Genomic DNA, 19,677 nt, shown 5'->3' with positions numbered 1-19,677 from the left:
TCGTAAGAATAAAGCAGAGGAAAGGAGAAATATACAAGGCACTCTGAGCTCCTTGGAAGAAGGACAGGAATTAAAAAGTGGGACCTGCAACTCCCTGGAGGAGACTGTAAAGGCTAGACATGCCCTGACTTGAGATAAAGCAGAGGCAAGATTTGAACCTGGGTTCCCACAACTGCCTTTTAAAGCCCGTAGGCCACACCAGTTCCTCTGCTCTGTGCTTGCAGGCTTACTGGCGTGGATACCGACAGCGGAGGAGCTACCTGGAAAGACTGCAGTATTTGAGGGAGAATGTGGATGCTGTAATAAGGGTAGGCCTTTAAGTGATTTTTTTTGTGTGGTTGCCTTGAGGTGGTTGTTCCATTGATATCTCATGATCCAGTAGCAGAAATACATCTTGTCTCACCCATTTTCACCTTTTTCAGCTACAATCTTGGGTACGGATGTGGCACACGCGGAAAAGGTATCTAGAACGGCTGCAGTACTTCAGGAGAAACGTGAGTATTTTTCATGCGTAGACCTGTCAGATTGCATCACTGAATAGGGTCAAAGGTCTGTCTGGTCCTGTTTTGAAACCAGATGCCTCTGAGATACCCAGAAACTGAGCATGGAGGCAACGGCCTTCCCTTGTCGATTGCCTCCTGGTTGCTGGGATTTGGGGGTGGGCCATCTTTGCAGGTTGTGTTTTTGAGAGAAGGTATCCCATCTTTCTGTCATTGAAATGACACATGTTGGGGAACCCTTGGGTTTAATGTTTAATATTTAAAAATTGAAAGGGCAGGGGCGAGGACATTTCAGAGCATGCTGAAGAAACCTTAGTCTGTGGTTTATAGAGACTTAACATAAATATAGGATGTGATGTAGAATTAGTTGAGTTCAGTTTAGCTGGATGGAAAATGGGTGTGGAGATACACCAAAGATTAAGGGACAGAGAAGCCTTAATTTAAAGTTCCTACTTTCCCCTTTGGTGCTGTATATTGTATGTCTAGTTCAGCATCCCTAACTCCGACCAGGTACCTCTTGAAAACCCTCAAGCAAGTCATGAAGGCTGCTGTCCTGCACTGTTTGATCCTAATATTTGACTATCTGAGGTATACTGCTCCTGCAAATGGAAATTCCACCTTCGATTACGGTGGCTGAAAGGCATCGCTAGTTCTAAACCCCATGACTTTATCCAATTCTCTCTCTCTTTTGAAAAAGCCATTTTGGCCGCCGCTCTGTTTTATAATTAATAACGAAGCGTTGCCAAGTTGCAACAGATCGATAGCGACCCCGCATGGGGTTTTCAAGGCAAGAGAGGGACCGAGGTGGTTTGGCCTGGCCTCCCTCTGCGTAGCAGCCCTGGACTTCCTTGGGGGTCCCCCCTTCAAGTGCTGACTGTGGCCAACCCTGCTTGATTTCCAAGTTCTGGTCAGCTTGTGCCACTTTGGGCTGTGGATGCTGCTTCCACCATGTTTTACTGACAGTGAAAATAGAATGTTAAAGCAGGTCTCCCCTTATAAAAATACATGTTGAGGTTTCTTTGGTTTGTTGGCCTTGGGGTTTGTTTTCTTTGGTATCCTCAAAAAGCATCTTTGAAAACTGAGATGACACCATGTGCAATTAGCTTTCAGCTGATGTATTAAATGGTTTAAAATGCCAGACTAGTGTTAGGAAGAAAGCAAGCACTTTCTTGGCAGCTTCTTATTTGCAGTCCAGTTTTCTGCCTGGTTCCATGCGGCACCCACTGTAATCTGATTATGGAGGCTTTCTGCGATGTGTTCAAATCTTTCCAGCGTTTCCCATCATTCTCCCCCTTTTTCTATCTGCCTTTTGCAGGTTAAAGCTATAATAAAAATCCAGACGTTTGTCCGAGCTAATAAGGCTCGAGGGGATTACAGGATGCTGGGTAAGTACCTGTAGTTTTCTATGATCGTTTGTTAGATGAAGAACTTCTGCAGTAGTTCGATCTCTTTGCTGTTTGCTCCTTTTTTCCAGTGCGCAGCCAGAACCCGCCGCTCAGCATCGTCCGGCGCTTTGCCCACCTGCTGGAACAGAGCCAGCGTGACTATTGGGAGGAGATAGAGCTCCTGGACCTCCAAGAGAACGTAGTGAGGGGGATCCGTTCCAACCAGCAGCTGGAGAGTGACCTCAATCTCATGGATATCAAGATCGGATTGTTGGTTAAGAACAGGATCACCCTCCAGGTCAGGTGGATCTGCGGGGACACAAATGATAGAGTTGGAAGGAACCTCCAGGGTCATCTAGTCCAATCTTCTGCACAATACAGGAAATTCATTAATACCTTCCCCACACACACACCTCGTGACCTCTGTTCCATGCCCAGAAGATGGCAAGAAACCTCCAGGACCTCTGGCCAAACTGGCCTGGAGAAAAATTGAATGAGATCTTGAGCAAGATCAACACAGGTCGATCTTGCTCAAGAACGTCAAAGAATCAGTTTTATGGAGGTGATATCTATGCAAGTCTGAGAATTCAATGAACACGTTGGGGTTCTGTATGCTTCTGGGCACTAGGGTGGGAAAATTGACGCACTAGGAAATAGAACTCTGTAGATTGGTGGCGACAGACGCAGTCTCTGTGAGTGGCTGCACACAAATGGTCCACTGTTTGGAGACAGCAAAATAAGACAGGAGACTAGCAGCACCTTAAAGACTAACCAAAGTTATTTCAGCATAAGCTTTTACATAAGAACAAGAGAAGCCATGTTGGATCAGTCCTGTGGCCCATCTAGTCCAACACTCTTGTGTCACACAGTGGCCAAAACCCAGGTGCCATCAGGAGGTCCATCAGCGGGGCCAGAACACTAGAAGCCCTTCCACTGTGGCCCCCCCAAGCACCAAGAATACAGAGCATCCCTGCCCCAGACAGGTCCCTAGTTCAATCCCTGGTCACCTCCAGTTAAAGGATCTGGCAGTTCCATCTTGTGGCTGATATCTAATCCTCTCTTAAAGCTGTCTATGCTTGTAGATGCCACCACTTCCTGCTGCAGTGAATTCCACGTCTTTGGATAAAGTACTTTCTTTTATGTATTCTAAACCTGCTGCTCATTAATTTCATTGAATCCCCACGAGTTCTTGTATTGTGAGAAAGGGAGAAAAGTACTTCTTTCTCTACCTTCTCTATCACATGCATAATTTTGTAAACCTCTGTCATGTTACCTCTCAGTCATCATTTCTGCAAGCTTAAAGAGTCCTAACCTCTCTAATCTTTCTTCAGCTAAGAGGATTAATTATTTTAATTGTCTTTTTCTACACTTTTTCCAATGCTATAATATCTTTTTTGAGGAGCGTTGACCAGAACTGCAGATAGTATTCCAAATGAGACCGCACCATAGTTTATACAGGGGCTTTGTAATATTGACTGATTTGTTTTGAGCCCCCTTCCTAATAACCCCCAGCATAGCATTTGCCTTTTTTATTGCAGTTGAACACAGAGTCAACGTCTTCAGTGAGTTAACATAAGAGCATAAGAGAAATCATGTTGGATCAGGCCAGTGGCCCATCCAGTCCAACACTCTGTGTCACACAGTGGCCAAAAAACCCCCAGGTGCCATCAGGAGGTCCATCAGTGGAGCCAGGACACTAGAAGCCCTCACACTGTTGTGACCAAGATCTTGAGTTATCTACCATCACTCCAAGATCTCTCTCCTGGTCAATTATTGCCAGTTCAGACCACATCAGCAAATATTTGTAGGTACATTACTTTGCACTTGCCCATGTTGAACCTCATTTGCCATGATGACTCCTGTTTGCCCAGCCTTGAAAGATCCCTCTGGAGTGCCTCACAATCCTCTCTGGTTCTCACCTGAACAACTTAGTGTCATCTGCAAACATAGACATTTCACTGCTTACTCCCAACTCCAGATAATTGATGAACAAATTAAAAAGCACTGGACCTAGAACTGAGCCCTGTGGTACTCCACCACTTGCTACCCTCCCTTGTGAAAACTGCTCATTTTTGCTCACTTCATCAGATGCTTGACATGTTCATCCACCAGGTAGTTGTATATAGAGCTGGCGACACCAAGAAATAGCCCATTTAAAAACAGCCCATTCTTTAGCTGGTGTCTGTGTAAGACAGCATTACCATATCTTAGGGCTGACTTAATGTTGCAAGGCCTTAACCCAAGTTTCACTCCATTATCTTTGTAAAGGCTTAGAATTTGAACTTCAGGGCTCCCTTATACTGAATCAGACCATTGGTCCATCAAGGTCAGTATTATCTACTTACTGGCAGTGACTTTCTGGGGTATTGGGCAGAGGTCTTTCACATCACTTACTGCCAGATCCTTTTAAACGGAGGGGACCAGGAACTGAACTGGGGACCTTCTGCATGCCCAGCAAGAGGATTCACCACTGAGCCACAGTCCTCTCCCCTGTTCCAAGTTCTGACAACCAAACCGCTATATCTCTTTGGCTTACAACTTTGTGCTCTTATCTTCTGAGTTCTGGTCCTAATCAAAAGCATTACATGGCTGACACAATTGGCTTTTGCTTTGGGCCTGTGTGGCTACCTGCAAGCTCTTGCATATACAGCACAGCCTTGATAGAGAAATGTGTGCGAGACAGAGAAGTCTTGATGGATTTGTAATTCTTTTCTTCCCTGGCAGGAAGTGGTCTCTCACTGCAAGAAGCTGACCCGGAAAAACAAAGAGCAACTCTCAGATTTGATGGGCCTGGACAAGCAAAAAGGGCTGAAGTCGCTCAGCAAGGAGAAGCGGGAGACCCTGGAGGCATACCAGCACCTCTTCTACCAGTTGCAGGTCAGCTGACATTTTTTCAGATCCCTACATGGCAAGAATCAAGAAGCACCTTAAGAAGAAGAAGGCTGCAGATTTATACCCTGCCCTTCTCTCTGAATCAGGGACTCGGAGCGGTTTACAATCTCCTATATCTTCTTCCCCCACAACAGACACCCTGTGAGATAGGTGGGGCTGAGAGGGCTCTCACAGCAGCTGCCCTTTCAAGGACAACTCCTGCAATAGCTATGGCTGACCCAAGCAGGTGGAGGAGTGGGGAATCAAATCCATTTCTCCTAGATAAGAGTCCACGCACTTAGCCACTACATCAAACTGGCACCTTAAAGACTAAGAAAATCTGTGTTAGTCTTCAAGGTGCTACTGGACTCTTGCTCTTTTCTACTGCTCCAGGCAGACTAACCTGGCTACCCATCTTAATCTATCAAACATTTTGAAGTGGGACCCACTTGTTCTTTTTTTGGGACCCACATGCTAAAGAGATCCATGCGACACCCCCCCTCCCCCCAACTCTAGAATTTCATCTGTTAACACTGAGCAAGTTTCTGTTTTCCATTCACAGCATTTATAAACAGATAGCCTTGTTGACCTTCAGGATGCATTTCATGGCCATCTTGAACTTTATGCAGAGGTGAATCACAACCTGCTGCTGAACTTCCTTTCCCAGTTTGGCATGTTCCTTCCCCTCCATGGCATTAGCCCACCTCCTGCACGGTGGTGACCTGCTGCTCCATCAGTCAAGTTAGAACGGATAAAAGGAAGTACTTTTATCACATGGAATTCACTGCCACAGGAGGTGATGGCAGCTACAAACATAGACAAACATAGCTTCAAGAGGAGAATGGATAAACGTACAGATCTGAGGTCCATCAGTGGCTATTAGCTGCAAGGTATTGATGGAACTCTCTGGGTGAAGTGATGCACTGTCTTTTCGGTGCCTGGGTAGGGCAACAGTGGGAGGGCTTCTAGTGTCCTGGCCCCACTAGTGGACCTCCTGATGACACCTGGGTTTTTTGGCCACTGGGTGACAGTATTGGACTGGATGAGCCATTGGCTTGATCCAATATGGCTTCTCTTATGTTCTTATGACTCAGTAGTGGTTCTCAAACTGTACCTAGTTAATTCATGATGTTGGCCTTGGCTTTCCAGTGCATACAACAATATAAGCCTTGGAATTTTTAATCATATAATGTGTGGAGTGAATAGACATCATTATTAATTTCTGTGGAGCTGCTCTACTGATGACAGCCCCTTCTTAAGAACTCAAGAAGAGCCCTTTGACCAGTGATCCATCTAGTCCAGCCTCCTGTCTCACACAATGGCCAAACCAGTTCCTCTGGAAAGTCAACAGTGGAGCATAGAGGCCGAAGCCTTCCCCTGAGGTGGCCTCCTGGCACTGGGATTCAAAAGACTGATTTCATATGGATGTGGCAGTTCAGAGACGTGTCCCCTAACAACATTCAGTTGGGTAGCCATGTTAGTCTGCAGTAGAAGAACAAGATTCGGGTTGAATAGCACCTTTGAGGCCATCAAGATATCTGGGGTAGAAGCTTTCAACAGCCTGACAAAGGGAGCCTTGACTCTTGAAAGCTTATACCCCAAAAATCTTGTTGGTCTGAGAGGTGCTAATGGATCCAGATCTAGTTCCCCTAACGAAGGAGATTCTTTTGCCAGTGGAAGAGCTTTTTGCATCAGCAACAGGTTTCATGTGCCCAGGGAAAGCCACTGCCGTTAGCAGAATGGACCCATGGGATCCAGTCCTCAGTCTGTGCAATTCCTGCTGTCACCATCATTGGTTTGTGTGTACATTGGCGACTCTGTGCTGCCATGCAGACTCAGCTGTCCTAGCTGGGAGCAAGCACTGTGTGCTCTGCTCTTGCGACAGAAGCTGAGAATTCTTCTGGGAATCTGTCCCATTTGGTGAGGACCTGGAGGGCCCATTATTCCTGCAATCTGTTACCCACTGTGGTACTTGGGCAGGCAGAATGCTTTGCGTTTTTGTGAGCAGTCAGAAATGTCTTCACCCAAAGGGTGATTAACACATGGAATTCACTGCCACAGGAGGTGATGGCAGCTGCAAGCATAGACAGCTTCAAGAGGAGATTGGGTAAACATATGGAGCAGAGGTCCATCAGTGGCTATTAGCCACAGGGTATTGTTGGAACTCTCTGTCTGGGGCAAGTAATGCTCTGTATTCTCGATGCTTAGGGGTCAACAGTGGGAGAGCTTCTAGTGTCCTGGCCCCACTGATGGACCTCCTGATGGTGCCTGGTTTTTTGGCCACTGTGTGACAAAGAGTGTTGGACTGGATGAGTCATTGACCTGATTCAACATGGCTTCTCTTATGTTCTTAATCCTAAACAGATGTTGGTATATGAATAAGTTCCTGTCTGTCTCTGTCCCCTTGCTCTGTCCCCTTCAGACCCACCCGCTGTATTTGGCCAGGCTGATCATGCAGATGCCCCAGAACAAGTCCACCAAGTTCATGGAGTCGGTGGTCTTTACGCTCTTCAATTATGCCTCCAATGCCAGAGAGGCCTACCTCCTGCTCCAGCTCTTCAGAAGTGCCTTGCAGGAGGAGATCAAGTAAGTCTCTGTTTTCCGGCCAAAGGTTCACTGAGGCCTTTCTCGTCCTGCTCACTGTGGCTCTGGCAGGGTGACAGTTTCCTTTTTATAGAAACTTCATGGGATGGCAGTGGTGGGGAGGCATAAATCCCTGCTGTGTTCTTTGCTGCAGAAATCCCCATATTCCGTGTGGCAAGATGCATGTGTACTGGCACATCATGACAGATCATTTTAAAGAACAGTTAATTTAAAGAGTTGCAGACCCAGGGTATTTGATTTGATTTATTGGATTTATATCCCGCCCTCCCCACCGGAGCACCCAGAGGAGGATGTCCATTGCATCTCTGCATGATTCTGTGCTCTATCCTTGATTGTTTCCATACCTGCTCGTGCCGGGGAAAAGTGGTTCTGCTGCACTGGTGTATTCAGAAACTTCCACTTCAGAGATGCTGCCGAGCGATCGACTTAAGAGACTGCCTGTTGTGTCTCTGAACAAATCGGTCCTCTAATCTTTGCAGGAGGCGTACCTAAATCTGAGACATGGGAAATTATCGAGGAGGTGGTACTGTGGGAAGGCTAGGTCATCCATCCTTCTTACATCCTCTGAGATTTTAATTTGGGGGTGGAGATTGTGCCAGTTTGAATTATTACTCAATGCCTTTGATAACCCCACAGGTAGACATATTTCAGTGTTATCTCACAGTGCTTCATAGTAACTCCATGACACCCAATACCAACAGAACAGAACTTTATTTGAACAGAAGCAAGGCCTGGCCTGGGCCCTGCTAGGCCACAGCCAGTGAATGAAAAATGAAAGTAAAGCAAAGCCTTTTTATCTTAAGGGATCATGTTAAATAACTCTAGTGTAGAAGAAGGGAATGTCAACAAATTCACAGCTGCCCGCGATATAACAGGGCTCATGCTACTCTTTAAGATATCCCCAAGGTTCTTTGAGTGTAAAACTTGCAATACCTGAAATAGCTTTCTGCTATAGATGGCTGGGAAAGATAGTTTTAAAATGTGATTTTATTATGTATGTTTTAATCTGTTAGCCCCTGACCTATATAGCCCAGGCTAGTCCAATCTCAGAAGCTAAGCAGGGTTGAGAGCCAGTTTGGTGTAGTGGTTAAGTGCGCGGACTCTTATCTGGGAGAACCGGGTTTGATTCCCCACTCCTCCACTTGAACCTGCTGGAATGGCCTTGGGTCAGCCATAGCTTTCATAGGAGTTGTCCTTGAAAGGGCAGCTTCTGTAAGAGCTCTCTCAGCCCCACCTACCTCACAGGGTGTCTGTTGTGTGTGTGGGGGGAGGAAGGTAAAGGAGATTGTGACTGCTCTGAGACTGAGATTCAGAGTATAGGGTGGGATATAAATCCAATATCTTCTTCTCCTCCTCCTAGTTAGTACTTGGATAGAAGACTACCAAGGGTGGCTACAGAGGCAAACAATGGCAAACCACCTCTGAATGTCTCTGGCCTTTAAAACCCTATTGGGCCGCCATAAGTTGCTTGTGACTCGATGGCACTTTCCACCACCATCTACTTGTTAACCACATTGGTGGGCCTTGCAAAAGCAGAAGGGCGGGATATACATTCTGTGAAATAGTTTTGTTCACCAAAACCTTGCACACCTGAGCACTCTCTTCTCTCTTTGTGGCTCTTCTGCACCACTAATATCCTATTTTCTGGTGCCCGCTTTCCAGGTCAAAAGTCGACCGAATCCGTGACATCCTAACGGGGAATCCAATGGTGATCCGCTTGGTGGTGAGCTTTTATCGGAATGCCCACGGACAGAATGCCTTGCGCCAGATCCTGGGGGGGCCCGTGCAGGAGGTTCTGCAGAACAAAACTCTCAGCATCCGCACCAGCCCCGTGGATATCTACAAAGGCTGGGTCAACCAAACGGAGTCTCAGACTGGGAAAAAAAGGTCAGGGCGGATCATCACCTTTCCCCCCCCCCTTTTGCTATTGAACTTTTATTTCAAATTACAAAAAACAAAATGATTAGGCAACTCTTCGTTAACAAACATAAGATGCTATTTTCCCCAGTGGAAATGTTTTCAAATATATTCCAGTTACAGAAGATAAAGAATATTTGTGTGAAGGGGACTCAGGGGGCAGGCTTTTCCTGCCTTGCCAAAGCCCTTGGATATAGGTGCAGGTTCCATGTAATCAGAGCCGTTTTGGTGGAGTGTGGGACTTGGGACAGGGAGACTAGTTCAAAGCCCCCTCCCTGCCCCCCACACCATGAAACTCAGGTGACCTTGAGTCTTCTTATTCTTTTTTAGCTTAACATATGTCACAGGGTTGTTGGGTTTTTTTGAGGGAAACAATAGGATAACCCCCACTGAAATCCTCCACACTGAATTCCTTGAAGGAAACATGGAATAAGAATGTGAGGGATGAACAAATCAGGAGGAGGGAGGGGTGAAGGAGGTGAGAGGCTGAGAATGGAGGGAAATAGTTACTCTGCTGTGGGGGTAGTGGGGAAGAGACTATGTGAGAGGACAAGAGAACAATGAGACCAGCACTGTGAATGTAAACATCCCCTCAGCTGGTAGCTATGACGATAGCCATCCTGAGAGCAAGGGCCTGCTCCTGAGTGAGGGCCTTCATGAGTAAGGAGGGGTGTGCAAAGTGAACAGGGAGTGAGGCTAGCTTGAGTGAGCTGTTCACAAGAGGCAGATGAAGGGAGAGAGGCCCAGAGGAGGAGCCACTGTTGCTCTGATGCCTTGCATAATCTCTTGTGGCAGCCATGAAGGTGAACCTAACTGGACTGGGGGGGGGGGGGGTCAAGGCTTTTCATGGCATGAAGTACCATCACCAAATAATTGCTTACCAATCAAGCAGATATTAAAGGGACCACTAGAGGAAAACATTTAAAAGTTGGTAACCCTAACCCCAGAAGTGTGTATGTAGAGCTCTGCACACTTCTAATAAAAACATATCTCTTGCAGACCTTTGAAGTGTAGATTTGTTGTGTGCTATTTTTATTTAAGGCCTTTCTAATCTATACTCTCAACTCCAAGTTCACAAGCTAGTCTTTTATTAGGCCAAGGTTCTCTCTGTGTCCCCTGTTGCTTTTTCCAAGAAATAAGGCTAATAATGAGTTAGGGGCCACCCCCCAAAAGGCTTTGCTTTGTTGCTGTGCTTCTTTGGGAGTGACCCAGTCAGGACAAGGGTCAGTCTGAAGAAAAGCTCCCTGGGTTGAAAATCCAGACTGCTGTCATCGCAACAGGGAGGCAGTTGAAGACAGGGAGGGGAGAGTCTTTGGACAGGGAGGCCATCGCAACTCCACTCTGGTTTGGGTGGTGCCTGGAATGTGTTTCTCTTTGTCTCCCCCCATAGCAACCTTCCATACGATGTTAGCCCTGAACAAGCCCTTAGCCACCCTGAGGTCCAGAGGAGGCTGGACATCTCCATCCGCAATCTACTGGCAGTGGCAGACAAGTTCCTCTCGGCCATCATGACTTCTGTGGACAAAATTCCGTACGTTAATCATCAGCATTGCTTGATTTTATACTAGTTGATTTTGAATCATTGGTGATGATAACAAAGGGTTGCAAAACTGCTCCTTTCATCTCCCTGCTCACACATTGAATACTTGCTCATCTTGACTTTGCAACTTGGTAACTTTCTCTCTTCTGGTTAGTTATGGGATGCGTTACATGGCCAAAGTCTTGAAAGAGTCTTTAATCGAGAAGTTTCCAGATGCTCCTGAGGAGGATATTTACAAGGTGAGTGTGTTGCCAGGAGATACGGGCATCAACTCAAGGGGTGAAGGGAGAGAAACTGGAATTTAACTTAAAATGGTTTCCACTGGTGGCCATTTTGTTTTCTGTTGGCCCCAGCTTTCCCAGAGGCAAGGCAGTCCTTTGTGTCTGAAGTCTGAAATGCTGTGGTGCTTGCTAGTCATTAGATACTGCTGAAGATGAATTGAGGAAAATAGATGCTTGACAAAATGCTGAGGGGCAGGTAGAAACCATGATGGTAAAGGGGCAAGAAATTCAAGATTTGCCTTCCCTTGTAAAAATAATTAGGAATGCCAAATGGCCTGGAGAGAAGTATCCTGGCTCTTTAGCAGAGATTTGATGTGTGGAAATGGGCAGTTGAAGTGTTTCATGTTGCTGAGGTAAATATCACCTGGTAAATAACATCACCTTAGACCTCCATTAAAGGGGCAGGACACTTTTCCCCAGGCCTGTTGGCAGTCCTAATTATAATGTTTAATGAAATAATTGGCAGTTTCACCATGTAATTATTCTCAAAATCTGTTGCCTTGAGGTAAGTGGTCTCCGTCTCCTTGACAGCAGAGCTGCCTCTGAGTGGAACGGTCTTAGGTTTAAGTGAAGTCAGCCCAAGCTAATACAGAAGTTTTGAGAGGGCTGCTTTTTGTTTTTCTGCCATGCTATGTTAAGGTCTGGTCTACATACACAGCAGTGGTGCAACATTTTCTGAACTGTGAGCCATCACTGGGTGGAATGGCATTTTTGAATGCTCCTGCATTTTTTGACAGGGAAGAATCCTCCTAGAAAACTGACATGTTGGGGAGAAGCTGAACTAGAAAATCTTGTCTTTTATACACACAGAGTGTTATATACTAGGGGCAAGGGGGATTCAGTGTTGTGCTTTTTTCCGCCCTGCCTAGCATTTTGAAATGGTAGAAACTGGGAACAATTAGCTCAAAAGATTTGCTGTTCTTGTGTACGCTAGTTCTTACTTTTTCCTGTCACCTCTCCGAGTTCAATACTCGGGACAAAAGGTCCATTAGTGGACCACATCAATTTCTAGTGAATTGCCCAGTACCTGCAGGCTGGCAGCATTCTTGCAAATAGTGAACTTTGGTTTGATGCACAGTAAAATGCATCTTCTTAAGGCGATGTGTCTTTTCCAGTTCATCTAAAACAGATGAGTTACGCTTTAATTATTAAGGAGATCTCCAGCGTGAACTCATATTTTCTGGAGGGTTACAGTAAAAACCCAACAGTATGGTGGACCATATAAGACTGAAGTCAATCTGTCTCTGTCCTAGATTGTGGGGAACCTGCTGTACTACCGTTTCATGAACCCAGCCGTGGTCGCTCCAGATGGTTTTGATATTGTCGACATTTCGGCTGGGGTAGCCCTGCATTCCGACCACAGGCGCAACTTGGGGTCCATCGCTAAGATCTTGCAACACGCCGCTGCCAACCAAATGTTTGAAGGGGAGAACAGCCATCTCAGGGTGATCAACCAGTACCTGGAGGAAACGCACCTTAAATTCAGGTTGGTTTCCAGAGCTGCAAAGTGGGATCACACGAAGCTGCCTTATACAGAGTCAGACCATTGTTCTGTCAAGGTCAGGATGGTCTATTCTGACTAGTGGAGGCTTTCCAGAGTCTTGGGCAGAGATCTTTCATGTCATCTTCTCCCTGCTCCTTTTAGGCTGGAGATGTCAACCTGGACTTTCTGCATGCAGGACAAATGCTCTACCACTCAGCCACAGCTTCTCCCAACATGAAGGCTGTCGTTTACCAGGAACTGTTCCTTGTGGGAAGGCACTGTGGCTCAGAGGTAGAGTGCCCACTTTGCATGCAGAAGGTCCCATTTTCAGTTCCCACCAGTGTTCCCTCTAAGCTCCCTATGGCCAGGAACCTGCATACCTTAGGGACCGCCTTTCCCCTCATATTCCCCGAAGAGCACTTCGGTCTGGATCACAAAATCTGCTTTCAATCCCTGGCCCTAAGAAGGCCAGGCTCATGACAACTAGAGCCAGGACCTTCTCTGTAATGGCCCCACACTGGTGGGACGAGTTGCCGGAAGAGGTTAGGGCCCTGAGAGAGCTCATACAGTTCTGCAGGGCCTGTAAGACGGCACTCTTCCACCAGACATTTGCAAATTAGATTGCTGGCCACTACAGTCCTCAGGAAACATCTGGACCACCTCTTGCAAGCTGCCCTGTAGCAGCAGTGGAAAGGACCATCTAAGATCTGCCTACAGAGAACATAAATTTGAATTTAAGACCATAGCATCAAAATGTTAACTTTTTATGTTTTTGAACTGTTTTATGGTTTTTATGTCTTTTATATGTGTTATACTCATGCATATGCATGCGCATGTAAGCCGCCCTGAGCCCGCTTCGATGGGGAAGGCGGGATGTAAATGGAATTAAATAAATAATTAATAAGCTGAGTTAGTGTGAGCTAGCTCACAGTTTTGTAGCCTCTGGCTCACACATTTTTGTCTTAATTTAGGAAGGATGGTCCCAGAGCGAACTAATTTATGCAGTAGCCAAATTCCTCGCTCACAACTTTAAAGCCAGTAGCTCACAAGTAGAATTTTTGCTCATAAGACTCCACAGCTTAGAGGGAACATTGGTTCCCACATCTCTGATTTAAAATGGACCAGGCAGTAGGTGGTGTGAAAGAACTCTGCCTGAGACCTGTTGCCAGTTTGAGTAGATGGTACTGACCTTGATGGACCGATGGCCTGATTCAGTAAGGCAGCTAAATGTGTTCTTTGAATGGGCTTTTACAAATTCAGGCAACAAGAGGCAGGGCTGTGAGTTTGCCATAATCCTGTAAGGAAAAAAATCATGGAAGGGGACTTTGGTGATAAATTTAGCTTCCTGAGAATCCCAGCACTTAAAAATTTGCATTTGTAATGTCGAAAAACACACAGCAACACAATTTCAGCTATAATGGTTGCTAAAATGGGTTTGGCAATGGGTGGGAAATGCTTGGCACTTCTCAGAAGCCCAGTGGCTAGTTGAGAGAAATGTCCTAATCACTTGTGTCCATTTAGAATCTCTAGCCTAGGCAATTAGGTAAGAATGTCCCCCTTCTTTCATGAAGCCAAAAAAGCTTCATTAAAATGTTTATGGGCTAGCATGTTTAGGGAAACTTATTTGCACGGCTTTGCTAAATGGACGGCACCATAGACTGCGTGTGTCAGGATCCCACAGTGCTCAACATAACCATAGAGAGAGTTCCAGATTTTTGGGAGGGGGTGTATTTGAGGTATTCCCCATCCTTCACTGTTTTTGTTCTGTACCTTTCAGAAAATTCATCAGCTTGGCTTGTTCAGTACCAGAACCAGAGGACAGGTTTAATGTAGACAAATACTCTGATATAGTGATGATCACCAAACCAGTGGTCTACATCACCGTTGGGGAACTAATTAATACACACAAGGTGAGAATATGCAAAATGACCTTGGTTGAGAGTCAGTCTGGTTTCTGACACTGTGTGTGTTTGGTATGTCTGCTGTAAAACTTAACAAGGCTCTGTTGGAAGAAGGTTTGGAACATGGAGAATCTTGCACTGGCTTTTAAAACGAATGAAGTTTCCAGTCCCCATTATTATGGAGACTCAAACAGGACTTCTTCTCCCCCCGCCCCGCTCCATTTGACGTATGACCCCGATGACTCATCACTGTTCCAAAAAATCAAAGTTATTTCCAAAGCTGAATCATAAAATATACAAAATGAAGCCTTTTTGTGGAAATTTATTTAATGTGTGTCCCTAGTCTAAACTTTACAGCTTCAGGTTTACAGACCATAAGTACCATGGGCTGAATCTTATGCAGTGTGAGGAGAGTTGCATTGGAAAAAGTTTCTTTTACAAGCAGCTGTAAAATCCTGATCCATCACATGGCAGGGTGATGTCTCCGTGGGTGAGCGCCTATTTTGCTTGCTGAAAGTCCTGGGTTCAGCCCTTGCCATTTCAAGTTGGCAGGTGTCACGGAAAACCCTACCCCAGAAAGCCAGTGTCTGTCAGGGTCAACAATGCTGAGCTAGATGGACCGAAGATTTAATTTTGTGTGTCATCAGCTCTAGTGCCATAGAATGGTGGTAAAGCATCTGTTTTGCATGCAGAAGGTCCCCGGTTCAATTCCTAGTGCCATAGAATGGTGGTAAAGCATCTGTTTTGCATGCGGAAGGTCCCCGGTTCAATTCCTTGCACCTCTTTTGCTAGATCAAGTTGTAGGTCAGAGTAGACAATACTTTCCTTGATGGACCAATGCTCTGACTCCTATAAGGCAGCTTCAAGAGTTAATATGATATGACTCTTCCCTTGAATAGCTGCTCCACTGCCATAGGACACTGTTTTGAGAATCCTTCTGTTTCATATGCCTCGCGATGCAAGGGGTACCTTTGCCAGAGAAGAACACGTCTCTAGCCACCTTGGGTTAACTAGACCCATGAGTTTGTTGTTGTTATTTTTATATCGTATCCAAGGTTTACATGGTTTCAAGTGTCTATTACTCCCCAGTTTTCTGTCTTTGGCCTCATTACAGCTGTTACTGGAGCACCAGCGGTTTGTGGCTCCTGATCCTAGGGACCCTTTGCATGAGCTTTTAGAAGACCTGGGGGAGTTGCCTACCATCCAGTCCTTAATAGGTAAGCATGGCACAGAATTCAATAGCGACCCCATAACCCAGAATCCATACTCTTGTGTTGTGTAGCATATTGGCCCTTCCCCGGTAGGAACCCACAGTTGGTCACCCCCCTGATGTAACACCGATTGCACCTGTATTTTCTTTCTTTTGTTTCTTTGGTTGGCTTTTGAGAGAACTGTACAAAGTGAAAGCAAAGTCCTCTGATGGGTGAGGCCAAGCCCTGGTTGAAGAATTTTAGCAGTGGTGTCTGAATGAGCAAGCTCTGCTTTGCTCTGTGTTTCTTACTCTGCCCATACTGCCAGTAATGAACAAGAATTTACCTTGTGCCTGTGACCTCGTGGCACTTCCCTGCCACTGACTGATCCTGCACTGAGCAGGGGGTTGGACTAGATGGCTTGGAGGGCTCCTTCCAGCTCTGATTCTATGGCAGCCAGTGACGGAAGGAAAATGTGATGGTATTATGATGCTTAGTAGCCCCTAAACGTGTCGAGTGCAGGGAAGAAAAATAGTGACGCAACTTGGGACCTGCAAGGACTTGGGAGGGGTATCATATTTCTCCCTCCCCACTATTTCCTCTTTTCCTTCCCTGCAAGCCTCCATAGCCTCTTTCCTTTTTCAGCTTCCTTTTCATCCACTAGCTGACCTACCTTTATGTATCCCATCTTCAACTATTCATCCTTCCTTCCCCCTAGAGGCCTCCCCTGTAAAAACTCTGGCCGAGTTGGATGGGGCTGGCTGGGCTGGGCCCAGTTGTGTGGTGGAGAACGGAAAAGGACTGAGAGGGGGGACTCACTTTTCCTGTATCCCCCTTTCCACTCTGCCTTCTCCTGCCAGCTCCCATATTCTCACTTCTCTCTGCTTCCCTTTCTCCTCCCCAGCTGCTAAGTAAAGTCTACTGTTTATCTGCCTCCCAACTTCAGCTGTATTATTTATTTCATTTATACCTCACCAAAACATCTCACATCATACTCCTGTCCTCCATTTTATCCTCACAACAACCCTGTGAGGTAGATTAGGTTGAAAATGTGTGACTGGCCCAAGGTTACTCAATAAGCACCATGACAGAATGGGAACTTGAACCTGGGTCTTTGAGATCTAACTGTAATCACTATACCACAGTGGTTTCGATGGGGTGGCTGTTGTTGAACAGTAGCAAGCAGCCAGACCTGGGTGAGATGACTGAGTTGTGTGGTAGTGAATCATCTGACAGCTGCTGCTGTACCTGGCCCTGATGAGTTCCTCCTCAAAGGCCAAAGCAGTTCTGGAAAGGGCCCTTTCCTCTCATTGACAGAAACCAAGGCTTGAAGGCTGGCAGTACTATTGTGGTTGCTTAGCAACAGCCACTGAGAACATTTGTTGCTTAAAAGTACAGGCATTCCTTTCATTTGAGGGAATTTTAATCCCCTAAATTTTTGTCTTTTAAAAGGTTTCAATTTTTTCTACAAACCTAAGGCTTTTCTCAGATTTGCAGGAAGATCTGTCTTCTCTATCCATGATCCCATAATTAAGCGTCCACAGGTGGGGCCATGTTGAGAATTAAGATATATTGATTTAGTTCAGCCCTGAGCAGGTTGCCTAAGAACTCTTTTTCTTTCTTAATCCATTTTAATTTCAACCTTTTGACAGGTGAAAGTGTGGGAAATGGAGACTCGGAACATGCCCTGTCTCAGCTCGCCAAGGCAGAGTTCTCACTTACCCTCACCAATAAATTTGATGGGGCAGAGACCAACACTGAGGGCAAGGATACCAAAAGCTTGTTGCTAAGGTGAGAGGCTACTAATATTCAAGAGTGTTGTAGCATTCCCAAAACGGCATTTGAAGGTTGCAGAGAGATGTCTTGGTCTGCCCCCCACCAGCAAGAAGTACATAGGATAATATGGAAGGGGAGGCATCTCTCACCGACACGGCTGGAACTGGCTGAAAAGTACCGCGAGCCATCTAAATGGAAAACAGAATCCATGTGTGTGCTGGATCAGCTGGGAGATGTTTGAGTTTCACATTCGGCAGTGACCAGACAGGTGTCTCTGGGAAGCTGGCAAAACAGAGAGAGCTACTCCGGGGTCTAGAATTCAGTGGTTGATTGCTGCTATACATGGAGGGCCTATTTGGTTATCATCATCATTGCAGGACTTGAGGACATGACGAAGAAAACTGCAGACTTATACCCCGCCCTTCTCTCTAAAGCAGAGTGGCTTACAATCTTCTATATCTTCTCCTCCCACAACAGACACCCTGTGAGGTGGATGGGGCTGAGAGGGCTCTCACAGCAGCTGCCCTTTCAAGGACAACTCCTGCGAGAGCTATGGCTGACCCAAGGCCATTCCAGCTGCTGTAAGTGGAGGAGTGGGGAATCAAACCTGGTTCTCCCAGATAAGAGTCTGTGCGCTTAACCACTACACCAAACTGGCTCTCATGAACACGTGAAACTACCTTATTCTGAATCAGACCCTCGGTATTGTCTGTTCAAATTTGGCAGTAGCTCTGCAGGGTCTCAGACAGAGGTCTCTCACATCACTTGCTACCAGATTTTTAAAATTGGAAATGCCAGATATTGAACCTGGGACTTTTCTGCATGCCAGGTAGGTGCTCCACCGCTGAACGTGTCCTTTGTTGTCTGAGTCTCCTTTACTTTTAAAGCTTACTATGGATCATCACATCTTTTGGCAAGGAATTCTGTAATGTGCATGAATGCAGCATCTACAGTTAAAGGTTCTCATGGAAGCCTAAGGCTGTGGAGAGCTCATAGCTCAGTAGTTGAGCACTTGCTTGGCATGCAGAAGGTCCCAGGTTCAATCCCTCGTATCTCAGGGATTGAAATCCTGGAGAGGGGCTGATGGGCCAAGGTTCTGACTTGGGAGAAGGCGGCTTCAAGGAACCAGGATCTGTCTCTAGCATCTCAAGTGAAAAGATTCTCTGATAGCATGGCTGGGGAAAGATCTTTCTCCACCAGGGACACTGGAGCACTGCTGCCAGTCAGAATATACAGTGCCAAGGTGGATGAATCAATACGTGCACAGGCTAACTTGCATACTTTCACCTGATAATTGATCGATTACTGAAAATTCTGATTGCTGAATTCTGCAGTAGTTGCTGTCTCTAACCACATGGGGGCACATTTGTACAAATATTGACTCCTGAAGGAATGTGTGCTCTCGCTCTCTCTCCCTCCCTCCAGTTTGGTGTAGTGGTTAAATGTGCAGACTCAGCCCCACCCACCTCACAGGGCATCTGTTGTGGGGGGAGAAGATAGAGGAGATTGTAAGCCGCTGAGTCTCTGATTCAGAGAGAAGGGTGGGGTATAAATCTGCAGTCGTTGTCTTTTCCCCCCTCTGAGGAAAAAAGTTCTGCAGGGTTCACAGGGGGGTTACTGCCAGCAAAATCGGACCAATGGTCCCTCTACCTCAGTATGCTCTGACAGAAGATGCTGAGGGTTGAATCTGAGCTTTTCTGTGTGGTGGGGGAAGGTGTAGCCACAGATCCTGGCTATAAACGGGTTACGATGCTCTGGTGCCCATGGCTATAAGAGCAAACCCTTGGGATGGTCACCTGGGGGAAGTGAAAACCTTTCTTTGCTTCCCCTCCAGTGAAACTGAGCTGGTGGTGCGGAGTGCCATCAAGTCGTAGCTGACTTTTGTTGGTCCTGTAGGGTTTTCAAGGCAAGAGTCATTCCGGAGTCGTTTTGCCTCTGCACAGTGACCCTGAACTTCCTTGCTGGTCTCCCATCTAAGTACTAACCAGGGCTGATCTTGCTTAGCTTCTGAAATCTGACAAGATTAGGCTAGACTGGGCCTTCCCGGTGCGGGTGAACTGATCTATCATCTGCTTTTATTCTCAAAGCACCAAACAGATGCTGGTGGATGTGATCCAATCTCAGCCTGGAGATTTGCTTATGGAAATATTACGGACCAAGGCATCAGAGGATCAGGTGAGGAAATTCAGCACCAACACCCTCCCCTCCCCCCAGTGTTCTGCCAAAAAA

At 46.2% G+C, this 19,677-nt stretch overlaps 1 protein-coding gene across 1 annotated transcript in view; it reads left to right on the top strand.

Moving 5' to 3' along the window:
• Positions 1-19,677, top strand: part of IQGAP3 (IQ motif containing GTPase activating protein 3) — a 75,093-nt gene that overhangs the window by 44,938 nt on the left and 10,478 nt on the right. Inside the window, exons 20-33 of the mRNA XM_060253765.1 lie at positions 225-308; positions 423-494; positions 1,816-1,885; positions 1,975-2,183; positions 4,610-4,762; positions 7,179-7,342; positions 9,023-9,247; positions 10,668-10,808; positions 10,972-11,056; positions 12,352-12,584; positions 14,359-14,491; positions 15,597-15,699; positions 17,325-17,463; positions 19,536-19,623. Coding sequence (XP_060109748.1) covers positions 225-308; positions 423-494; positions 1,816-1,885; positions 1,975-2,183; positions 4,610-4,762; positions 7,179-7,342; positions 9,023-9,247; positions 10,668-10,808; positions 10,972-11,056; positions 12,352-12,584; positions 14,359-14,491; positions 15,597-15,699; positions 17,325-17,463; positions 19,536-19,623 — 1,899 coding nt within the window. The remainder of the gene's footprint in view (positions 1-224; positions 309-422; positions 495-1,815; positions 1,886-1,974; positions 2,184-4,609; positions 4,763-7,178; positions 7,343-9,022; positions 9,248-10,667; positions 10,809-10,971; positions 11,057-12,351; positions 12,585-14,358; positions 14,492-15,596; positions 15,700-17,324; positions 17,464-19,535; positions 19,624-19,677) is intronic.

Source organism: Heteronotia binoei, chromosome 1 (genome assembly GCF_032191835.1).
Source record: "Heteronotia binoei isolate CCM8104 ecotype False Entrance Well chromosome 1, APGP_CSIRO_Hbin_v1, whole genome shotgun sequence".
Classification (NCBI taxonomy): domain Eukaryota; kingdom Metazoa; phylum Chordata; class Lepidosauria; order Squamata; family Gekkonidae; genus Heteronotia; species Heteronotia binoei.
This window is presented reverse-complemented; position numbering and strand designations above follow the sequence as displayed.